At 51.9% G+C, this 11,008-nt stretch overlaps 1 protein-coding gene across 1 annotated transcript; it reads left to right on the plus strand.

Annotated features, from left to right (window-relative positions):
• Window positions 1-7,990: 7,990 nt before the first annotated feature.
• KCNF1 (potassium voltage-gated channel modifier subfamily F member 1) lies at window positions 7,991-10,398 on the plus strand. The gene has a single exon (XM_069586303.1). The coding sequence runs from the start codon at window positions 8,587-8,589 to the stop codon at window positions 10,072-10,074; it is 1,488 nt and encodes a 495-aa protein (XP_069442404.1). The 5' UTR covers window positions 7,991-8,586; the 3' UTR covers window positions 10,075-10,398.
• The last annotated feature ends 610 nt before the right edge of the window (window positions 10,399-11,008 follow it).

Here is an 11,008-nt window from a genome sequence, read left to right on the forward strand (position 1 = left end):
ATTCTTTGCAACCTCATGGACTATAGCCAGCCAAGCTCCTCTCTATCCATGGGATTCTCTAGGCAAGAATACTAGAGTGGGTAGCCATTCCCTTCTCCAAGGGATCTTCCTAACCCAGGGATTCTTCACTATCTGAGCCACTCAGGAAGCCCCTGTATACCCCATGGGTTTGGACAAATGTATAATGGTATATATCCACCCCACCCCCATAGTGTCATACAGAGGAGATTCACTGCTCTGTAAACCTCTGAGCTCTCCTGAATCACCCCTTGCCCCTCTAACCCCTGGTAACTACTGATCTTTCTACTGCCTCCATAGTTTTGTCTTTTTCCAGAATGTCATATAGTTGAAATCATACAGGCTGTGGTCTTTTCCGATTGGCTTCTTTCACTTAGCCATATGCATTTAAGTCTCTTCCATGTCTTTTCATGGCTTGATATCTCATTTCTCTTTAGCAACGAATAATATTCCATTGTCTGGATGTACCATTGTTTATTTATCCACTCACCTATTGAAGGACATTTTGGTTAAGTCCAAGTTTTGGCAATTATGAATAAAGCTGTGATAAACATCTGTGTGCAGGTTTTCATGTGGACATAAGTTTTCAACTTATTTGGGTAAATATCAAGGAGCAGTTTTGTAAGAAACTGACAAAGTGTCTTCCAAAGTGACTGTACCATTTTTCATCCCCACCAGCATTGAATATATCCTTGTTGCATATATGTTGCTGCTTATCCTTGTCAGCATTTGGTGTTGTCAGTTATTTGGATCTTGAACATCTTATAGGTGTATAATGGTATTTCACTGTGGTTTTAATTCACAAGTCTCTAATGGTCTAGAATGTGGAACATCTTTTCATAGAATGACTTTCCATCTGCATATCTTTTTTAGTGAGGTATCTGTTCAGGTCACTTGCTGGAATTTTGATTGGGATTGCATTGAGTTTACAGACCGAGTTAGTAAGAATGGACATCTTGACAAAATGAGTTTTCCTATCTATGAACATGGACTGCCTTTCCACTTACTTAGTTTTTCTTTCGTTTCTTTCACCAGAATTTTGTAGTTGTCCTCATATAGACCTTATACAAACTTTTGCCAGATTTATACCTAAGTATTTCATTTTGGGGGTGCTAATATAAATAATAATATCATAGTGCATGCTAAAGTTAATCAAAGGGAAGATCCTTCTGGGCAGGTCTGGCCTAATCAGTTAGATCAGAGACTCTCATGCTGGCTTCAAAGCAGATGAAGCCTCCACGAGTTCTATAGTTGCAAGGAAATAAATTCTGCCACCTGGGCCTCAGATGAGACCCCAGCCCCCACCAAAACGTTGACCATGGCCTTGTGAGATCTTGAGCAGAGGACCCAGCTAAGCCTTGGCCAGATTCCTGACTTGTGAAAACTGTGAGACAGCAGATCAGATACACCATGAGCAGCACTGACTTTGGGGAAGAGGGAAGTTGGGTGTGCAGGTGTGAGGTTTTCACATTTTTTGAATTTTTGCAATGAATATATATTAATTTTGTAATTAAAGGAAAATGTGAAAGGACTTTTCTGTTTATTTATTTGGCACTGGATCTTAGTTGCAACACTCAGTGTCTTTGTGGCATCATTCACGATCTCTCGTTGCAGCGCCCAGGTTCTCTAGCTGTGGTGCTCAGGCTCTGTAGTTGTGACTTAGCTGCTCCGAAGCTTATAAGATCTTAGTTCCAAGACCAGGGGTCAAACCTGCATTGCAAGGCGGATTCTTAACCACTGGACTACCAAGGAAGCCCTTCAGGAACTTGTTTTTGAAAGGATTTTCTTCTCCTTTTACACTCCTTTTAAAGAGCAAGTGCAAAAGCAGACAGCATCCCACCACCCTCCTGGTGACTGCTCTGCTCCACTCCACACAGCGAGGCCTGAAACCTGAGCATTCCCCTTTGCCTGTGTTCAGTTCAGTTCAGTCGCTCAGTCGTGTCCAGCTCTTTTTGACCCCATGGACTGCAGCACTCCAGGCCTCCCTGTCCATCACCAACTCCCAGAGGTTGCTCAAACTCATGTCCATCGAGTCAGTGATGCCATCCAACCATCTCATCCTCTGTCATCGCCTTCTCCTCCCACCTTCAATCTTTCCCAGCATCAGGATCTTTTCCAATGAGTCAGCTCTTCACATCAGGTGGTGCCTGTGTTGTCCCAGTGTTTTCCTTTCCCTAAGAAAGTCATTGCAGCCGTGAAATTAAAAGACGCTTACTCCTTGGAAGAAAAGTTATGACCAACCTAGACAGCATATTCAAAAGCAGAGACATTACTTTGCTGACTAAGGTCCGTCTAGTCAAGGCTATGGTTTTTCCAGTAGTCATGTATGGATGTGAGAGTTGGACTGTGAAGAAGGCTGAGCACCGAAGAATTGATGCTTTTGAACTGTGGTGTTGGAGAAGACTCTTGAGAGTCCCTTGGACTGCAAGGAGATCCAACCAGTCCATTCTGAAGGAGATCAGCCCTGGGATTTCTTTGGAAGGAATGATGCTGAAGCGGAAACCCCAGTACTTTGGCCACCTCATGCGAAGAGTTGACTCATTGGAAAAGACCCTGATGCTGGGAGGGATTGGGGGCAGGAGGAGAAGGGGACGACAGAGGATGAGATGGCCGGATGGCATTACTGACTCAATGGACGTGAGTCTGAGTGAACTCCGGGAGTTGGTGATGGAGGGAGGCCTGGCGTGCTGTGATTCATGGGGTTGCAAAGAGTTGGACATGACTGAGCGACTGAACTGAACTGAACTGAACTGAAGAAAGTCAAAGCAACTCTATGTCAGGCCCAGAGGGGGGGGTCATACTCCAGCCTCCAGGGCGGCTGCCTGCATCCCAATTCTTTCACGTCTTTCTACACATCTGTGCTGTGCCCTGTCACATCCACAGCCTTCCCACCTGAAGCCTGAGCTGGATGAGTCACACTTGAACAGAGCTGGGGGGCGGGGTGTGCAGACACAAAGGGTCACGCCCACAGCCGGATTGGACCCAAGAAGTCAAACTCTCTTTCCGTGCTCCTTGCCTTCACATTTTCAGCATTTCATCATTCATAAAGGTTATTCATACCCATTATTTTATTTATTCCTGTGAGATCTTTCCTTAAAATACTTATTTGGGTGCACTGGGTCTTACTCGCAGCTCGCAAGATCTTCTTTGCAGCACTTGAGATTTAATTCCCTGACCAGAGATGGAACCTGGGCCCCTTGCATTGGGAGTTCAAACTCTTAGCCATTGAACTACTAGGGAAGTCCCGTTCGGTATGAGATCTTGTACCAGAAAGGAAAGGTCACTACTTCCATCTTGCAGGTGGAAAAACTGAGCCATAAAAAAGAAAAAAGAAGCTCAGGAGCTGGGGCAAAAAAAGTTTCCTGATGAATTCATTTTAAATCATTCTGTTTTCTACCCACTTCTCCATCCAATACCCACTCCCACCAGGCTGACCTCCTGCACTCGACTTCCAGGCACAGTGTATTTAGACAGGAGGGGGAGGCCTGAGCCTTCTGGTCAATCAGCTCCTTGGCCCCAGGGGGCAGCTTGCAGGCTGATAGGTGCTCAGCAATAATGAAATGCAAATTTTCGGTGGAGTACAGAACTGAATTTTAATGAAAGGCATTATTAAATTCAGCAACACACAAAGAAATCTTAACTGAAGAGAACTGATTATTCCATAAAAAAGAATAGATTGCAGCTTGCCTAGTCCATTGTCTAGACAAATCACTTAGATACACATGTGCTGGTTTTAATTAGCACCATGGAAATTAAGCATTCTGTAGCCTGAAATGTTATTGTTCAACAAATAAAAAAATACATATTCAATAAAAAAATACAGTTCAAACAATCACCCTCCATAATGCCTAAATAGACTCTGTGTGTTTTCCCCCTACCCTATTTAATTAAAAGCCCACATGAGTCAAATTGCTTCTTCATCTTGTGTGTAATAGAAAGCTTTGTTCTCCCCCAGTCCCCTCCCCATTCCATGATATAATGAAATGTACAGTTCGAACAGAAGTCCTATGCAAGACTGAATAAAGACAGCAAGAAACTTTCCATTTTCAGCCAAAAAGTCCAGACTTTAGTCCCCCCTGGTTTAATCCTTCATGAATCTGAGCTCCTAGCTCAAATTTCTATGGATCAGTGACCTTCAATGAAAAGGCACAAATACATATATTTGTAAACCTATGGTATTCCAGTCTAAGCTGCCACGGAATCCAGACAGGGCCTAGGGGTCAGAGGATGAAGGGATATGCCCAGAACCTTGGAGGAGCGGGGCGTCTAGGAAAGACTTGGCAGGTGTGAGGGCGGAAGATGACTTTAGGCTGCTCCAGCTGCTATAACAAAATACTCCTGGTAGTTGCAAGTCCAAGATCAAAGTCTTCTGAGGTTCCTGGTGAGGCCACTCCTCCTGGATTGTGGATGGCCATCTTCCTACTGCGTCTTCACCTGGCCTTTCCTCTGTGAGTGTGTGCAGAGAGAGACAGAGATTTCTGGCGGCTCTTTTTATAAGGACACCAGTCCCACTAGGTGAGGGCCCCACGGGCTGTTTGTTTTGGTTTGCAAGCTTTCTCTAGTTGCAGCGTGTGGGCTTAGTTGCTCCTAGGCCTGAATGATCTTACTTCCCCAATCAGGGATCAAACCAGCATTCCTTGCATTGGGAGGCAGGTTCTTAACCACTGCACCACCAGGAAAGTCCAAGGCTTCACTTCTTTTAACCCTAACTATCGTCTTAAAGTCCCAGTGTCCAAATACAGTCTCACTGGGCATTATGGCTTCAGCCCATGACTTTTGCCCTTGGCCATGATTAGGTCCATGCAGAGAAGGTAATGTGGGCCCAGGGGGAACACTGGATGAAAAGGAATTCCAGACCTGACCTCTGTGTGCTGCTCTGGCTAGGGGAGTGGAGATGGCCCTGGGAGGATGTGTGATGCTTGGTGGGATGAAGGGGGAGGGGCTTCTGGGGCTCAGGCAGGTCAGTCACCAAGGCTCCGAGGCTTCCAAGGGTCTGAGAAGGAATCTAGGAGTTTGAGGCACAGGGCAGGCAGGTTTGGAAGGGCCGGTGAGTGCCAGCTAGCTCCCCTTTCTCAGAGATGCTGGCTCCTCCCACTTTCCCTGTCTGCCTTCTGGCTGCAGCCTGTTCTCCTGTCTCCTGCAGGAGTCTTCCTCCCTGCTTTTCTTTGGTTACCACCCCTCCAACTTGTCTTGACCTGTGATTTACCGCTGTATCTCTCTTTTATTCTGATGTCAGTGGGCCCCTGCTCTCCTCTGGGCTGTTTGGGGACATTTTCTCAGCTGTATTTTGCATCTGTCTCCTCCTCCTTTCCCACTTTCTGTCAGGACCAGCTTTCTTCCCTGTAGGGTCCTGAGATGTGCTGAATGGACCACATGTAGTCAGCCTCTGGTTACTCTTGAGAATTTAAGCCATACTTATTTTTACCATGTCTGATGCACTCTGACGTTTCCTCTTCCATACTATCTCAATAAAAATGGTCAGTACTCAATAAATTGATTGCACAACCAATCAACTGCCCGAGGTCTGAAAAACTGGCTTGCAGGACCCACTAGGTTCTGTGCAGTCTGTTTCTAGCTTCATCCGTCAGTTTCTTGGGGCTACCAGCCACATGCCTTCCTCTGCACAGGCTTCTCTCCCTAGGGTGAGGTAGGTCAACCAGGTGAGGTCCTCATACCTCAAGGCTCAGCACCAGCACCTGCCCAGCCTCCAGCTCTGGTGAGACTTCAAGTTGTCTGTGGACTCCTGGGCTTCTGCCGCACCTTGGACCTTGTGACCATATCAGAGGGTGACCGGGGGGGGCGACCTATTTGAGAAGTCCCCATCACACCCCCCAAATGCACACCTTAGCCAAAAATTGCTGCGCTTCTAAGCGAATGCAGCCTCTTTGTCTTCCAACCTTTTCTCAGCCTTCCAAACCAGCAACCACCACTTGATGCCCCCTGCAGGTGAATTCTGGAACCACCACTCCTTTCACATACCTTTGTTAAACGGCTGCCTGTGTGCCTGCTCAGTCACTTGTCAGGTCGGACTCTGTGCAATCCCACGGACTGTAGCTCGCCAGGCTCCCCTGTCCATGGGACTTCCCAGTCAAAAATACTGGAGTGTGTTGCCATGCCCTTCTCCAGGGGATCTTCCCAACCCAGGGACCAAACCCATGTCTCCTGCCTTGCAGGCAAATTCTTTACCCACTGAGCCACCTGGGAAGCCTGTGATGACTGCAAACTGATTATTAGTTATTAAAAATATATTCTCCACTGAAATATGAACCCTGCTTCCCACCAGGGTAGGGTGTGTGTTTTGTGTGTGTGTGTGTGTGTTTGCCATTAGAAGTTAATAAATATTTGAATAGCCCATTAAGCTAGGCTAAAATGCAATTTGAACTTGACCCTGGAGGTACTAGGGAGCAAGAGAAGACAACAGAGAAGGGAAATAACATGAGTAAGGCCTGGAGGGAGGTGCAGGAGGTGTGTGCTGCACTATATCAGAGAGAAGAATCGGCGTGAGGTCAAATCCCAGCTCCCCCTGCAGCTGAGCAACCTGGACAGGGAGGTGAAGCCTGTGGGCTGGGGCAGCAGGCTCCCAGGGTTCCCACTGCACCTTCACCCCCTTCTGGCTGAGCACTTCAGGCAGGTTACGTGACATCCTGCATCCTCAGAGGGATGCTATGGGGATGCAAACACTTGGCTCATGGTGCATTTATAATAACTGTTATTTTTATTCAACCTTTCTGAATCTCAGTTTCTTATTCTGTAGTAACACATCATAGGTTGATTTTAAATGGAAACAAAATTAAATCTGTAAAAAGAAGTTTCACCAAACTATCTTCATGTGATGTATTTTAACATATTCAGTTTTACATGATCTCATTAAAGAAAAAAAAACCAAAAACCAGTAACTGTCAGTGACCCAGCCTACAGAATATATTTTTAATAGATTTTTAAAGAGCAGTTTTAGGTGCATAGCAAAAGTAAATACAAGACAGAGATTTCCCACATACTCCCTGCCTCCTCATTCCTTCAGCCTCTCCCACCAGAGGTGCATCTGTTACAATCAATGATACAACACTGTCACGTCTTTATCATGCTAAGTCCATAGTTTACACTGATGTCCACTCTTGGTGTGGCACACTCCACAGTTTAAACAAACATAGGATGATATGTACGCAGTGCTAGAGTGTTATACAGAGTAGTTTCACTGCCCTAAAAATTCCGTGCTCTGCCCCCTCATCCCTCTCTTTACAATGTTTTTGTTAACGCAGTCCCCGGTTCACAGGTGATGCTTGATAATTTGCAAGGTAGATGCTGCTGCCGCTGGAATGGTGCAGGCAGAGGCTGCAGGTCTGGAAGAGAGGGGAGAGTGTGGGACGTTTCGTGGGAGGGACACGCAGGCCTGGGCGACAGAGGATGGGGATGGGGAGGTGGGAGTCTGGGGGTTCAAGGCTCTGGAGGTTGGTGGTGATGTTGGATTGCAGAGAAATGGAAAATGGTGGACAGCGAGGACTTCGAGGCAGACTTTCAGTCCGCTAAGGAGCTTGTGTCAGTCAGCCAGGACAGCAGGAATCTCTGAGGAAGAGGCGCCCACCCTGGGTTCCATTCCCATTTCACTGTGTGACCTTCTCTCCTCCGCGGGGCTGGACTGGTTGTAGCCGTTACACAGGTCGAAAGTGACGCCCTAGGGGGAGCGAGGGAAGCATCCCGGGACCAGGCGGGGCCGGCGGCCGGGACGCGCGGGCGGGCGTCTGAAGGGCTTTCTTGGGCACGGTTTGCGGGCCGAGCAACAGGCAGCTGTGTTCTCTCACTATCGATCTTCTGGATGCAGAGAGAGAGAAACTTTTCAGCCAGCGCCGGTCGGTCGCTTTCAAGCCGGAGGTCCCGGGCCCCGGGTGACCCGCGGCGCCAGGAAGGGAGGACAGGCGCGCGGCGGTGGCGGCGGGCGCTCAGCTGTGCCCGTCTGCCCAAGGGTTAACCCGTTCCCCTGCCGCTGCCGCGCGTGCCTTGCAGAATTTCACCAGAAGAGGGTACAGTCTGAAAAGCTCTTGACGTCAGGCTGGAATTCCTATTGTGTTTAGAAACGGCTTGGGCAAAGCAAGCCCAAGTTCTCTCTCCGCACACCTCGGCGGGCGGTGTGGGTCCGGCAGCGACGGGACCCGTCTCGCGCCGGCGGCGCACGCGGGGACCCGCGCGCCCGGCGACCCAGGACCCTGCCTGACGCCCACGAGGGGGGACCCCACTCCTGCAAGAGGCCGAGCCGAAACGGCGGATCGCCGCACCCGGGAGCCGGGGTGAGTGCTCGGGGCAAGGCAGGTGGCCGCGAGAACCGCACCCCCCACACACACCGCCCTGCACCGCCGGCGCGCCCCCAGCGCCCGGATGCCCGCCGGGACCCCCGCCGCCGGGTGCATGCCTCCCCCGCGGCGCGCCCCAGCCCGCAGCCGCCGGTTGTGACCGCGCTTCCAGGCAGGCGGGAGCCGGCCAGGCTTCCCCTGGGTCCGCCCACCGGTGGGACCCGCCGACCCTGCGGCGGCTGCAGGGCGCGGAGCCGAGGCCGCGCGGGCACACGCCAGGAGAATGGACGGGACCGGGGAGCGCAGCCTCCCGGAGCCGGGTAGCCAGGACTCCCGGGCGGGCGACGACATCGAGATCGTGGTCAACGTGGGGGGCGTGCGGCAGGTGCTGTACGGAGACCTCCTGAGCCGGTACCCCGAGACCCGGCTGGCCGAGCTCATCCACTGCTTGGCCGGAGGCTACGACACCATCTTCTCCCTGTGCGACGACTACGACCCCGGGAAGCGCGAGTTCTACTTCGACAGGGACCCGGACGCCTTCAAGTGTGTCATTGAGGTCTACTACTTCGGGGAGGTGCACATGAAGAAGGGCATCTGTCCCATCTGCTTCAAGAACGAGATGGACTTCTGGAAGGTGGACCTCAAGTTCCTAGACGACTGCTGCAAGAGCCACCTGAGCGAGAAGCGTGAGGAGCTGGAGGAGATCGCGCGCCGCGTGCAGCTCATCCTGGACGACCTGGGCGTGGACACGGCCGAGGGCCGCTGGCGCCGCTGCCAGAAGTGCGTCTGGAAGTTCCTGGAGAAGCCCGAGTCCTCGTGTCCGGCGCGCGTGGTGGCCGTGCTGTCCTTCCTGCTCATCCTCGTCTCGTCGGTGGTCATGTGCATGGGCACCATACCAGAGCTGCAGGTCCTGGACGCCGAGGGCAACCGCGTGGAGCACCCGACGCTGGAGAACGTGGAGACGGCGTGCATCGGCTGGTTCACGCTGGAGTACCTGCTGCGCCTCTTCTCTTCGCCCAACAAGCTGCACTTCGCCCTGTCCTTCATGAACATCGTGGACGTGCTGGCCATCCTCCCGTTCTACGTGAGCCTCACGCTCACACACCTGGGCGCCCGCATGATGGAGCTGACCAACGTGCAGCAGGCGGTGCAGGCCCTACGGATCATGCGCATCGCCCGGATCTTCAAGCTGGCGCGCCACTCCTCCGGGCTGCAGACCCTCACCTACGCCCTCAAGCGCAGCTTCAAGGAACTGGGGCTGCTGCTCATGTACCTGGCCGTGGGCATCTTCGTCTTCTCTGCCCTGGGCTACACCATGGAGCAGAGCCACCCAGAGACCCTGTTTAAGAGCATCCCCCAGTCCTTCTGGTGGGCCATCATCACCATGACCACAGTGGGCTACGGTGACATCTACCCCAAGACCACCCTGGGCAAACTCAATGCGGCCATCAGCTTCCTGTGTGGGGTCATTGCCATTGCCCTGCCCATTCATCCCATCATCAACAACTTTGTCAGATACTACAACAAGCAGCGAGTCCTGGAGACGGCGGCCAGGCACGAGCTGGAGCTGATGGAGCTCAACTCCGGCACTGCTGGTGAGGGCAAGGCAGGGGGCTCCCGCGGTGACCTGGACCACCTCCCGCCACCGGAGCCCGCTGGGAAGGAGGACCCGAGCTGGAGCAGCCGGCTGAAGCTGTCCCACAGTGACACCTTCATCCCCCTGCTGACCGAGGAAAAGCACCATAGGACCCGGCTCCAGAGCTGCAAGTGATGGGGGGCCGACTCAGGCACAGACAGGCCGGCTGGTGGAGAGATGGATGGACCGGTGTGATGGGACTGTCCATGACTACCCGGGAGGGGCCGTCCTTTGTCCCCTCCCTACCCACTCCTGAACAGAACTCTGGAGGCCCTCTTGGGCACCTCTGATGAGTCTGGGGTAAGATTCCCTTTGTGTTGTCCAGGGGCAGGGGAGGGAGACGGACAGGTGTCCAGGAGTCCCTGACAGTGTGGGGGTGATGGAGGCCATGGTCTGGTTGACGGCAGGAGCCCTCACCCGGTTCTGTATCTCCTTCAATAAAGCCTCCAGCTCTCTGCACCTGCCTATCTTCTAGGTTCTGTCTCACAGGCTGGCTGCTCCCCACTCCCCGACCCGGCACCCCTCCTTCAACTCCCAGATGTGGTTCAGCCCCACCCGGGAGGTAGGTGCGCAGCCCAGGGTGGCAGGGGACATTATTTTTAGTTAAGGGCTAATTAAAGAAGGGCTAATACTCAGGGTTCAGCCCAGGGAGCCTTGTCACATTCCAGGAGGCTCTGTGCCTTCTGTTCCCTTCTGAGGAAAAGCTTGCTCCCAGGAGAGGGAGAATCCACAGAATGGGAAACACCCAACAGCGGGGTTACTGTTTCTTTATCACCTGTGTGAGGCCCTTTCCACAACTTCTTTCCATTGCTTCCAGCAACACTGTTGGCTAGGTACTCCCACTTCACAGAAGGAGAAACTGAGTTCCAAGGGCACACAGAGCAAGAATTCAGTCCCAGGACTGCTGAACCCAAAGCATATGCATTCACTGTGATGTGAGGAGGTCTTGGGACAGGACAGCTGCAGCCTGGGAGGGCGGCTGAGCTTCCTTGGTGTGGCTGTATCTGTCCTCCAGCTCACCCTGTCTCCTGGAACCAGCACCTCTGAGGGATCAGCTGCAGGGACAAAC

Source organism: Ovis canadensis, chromosome 3 (genome assembly GCF_042477335.2).
Source record: "Ovis canadensis isolate MfBH-ARS-UI-01 breed Bighorn chromosome 3, ARS-UI_OviCan_v2, whole genome shotgun sequence".
NCBI lineage: Eukaryota > Metazoa > Chordata > Mammalia > Artiodactyla > Bovidae > Ovis > Ovis canadensis.

Excerpts from the sequence above, each read along its gene's own strand:
- KCNF1 (XM_069586303.1), top strand. The coding sequence starts at position 8,587 with ATGGACGGGACCGGGGAGCGCAGCCTCCCGGAGCCGGGTAGCCAGGAC.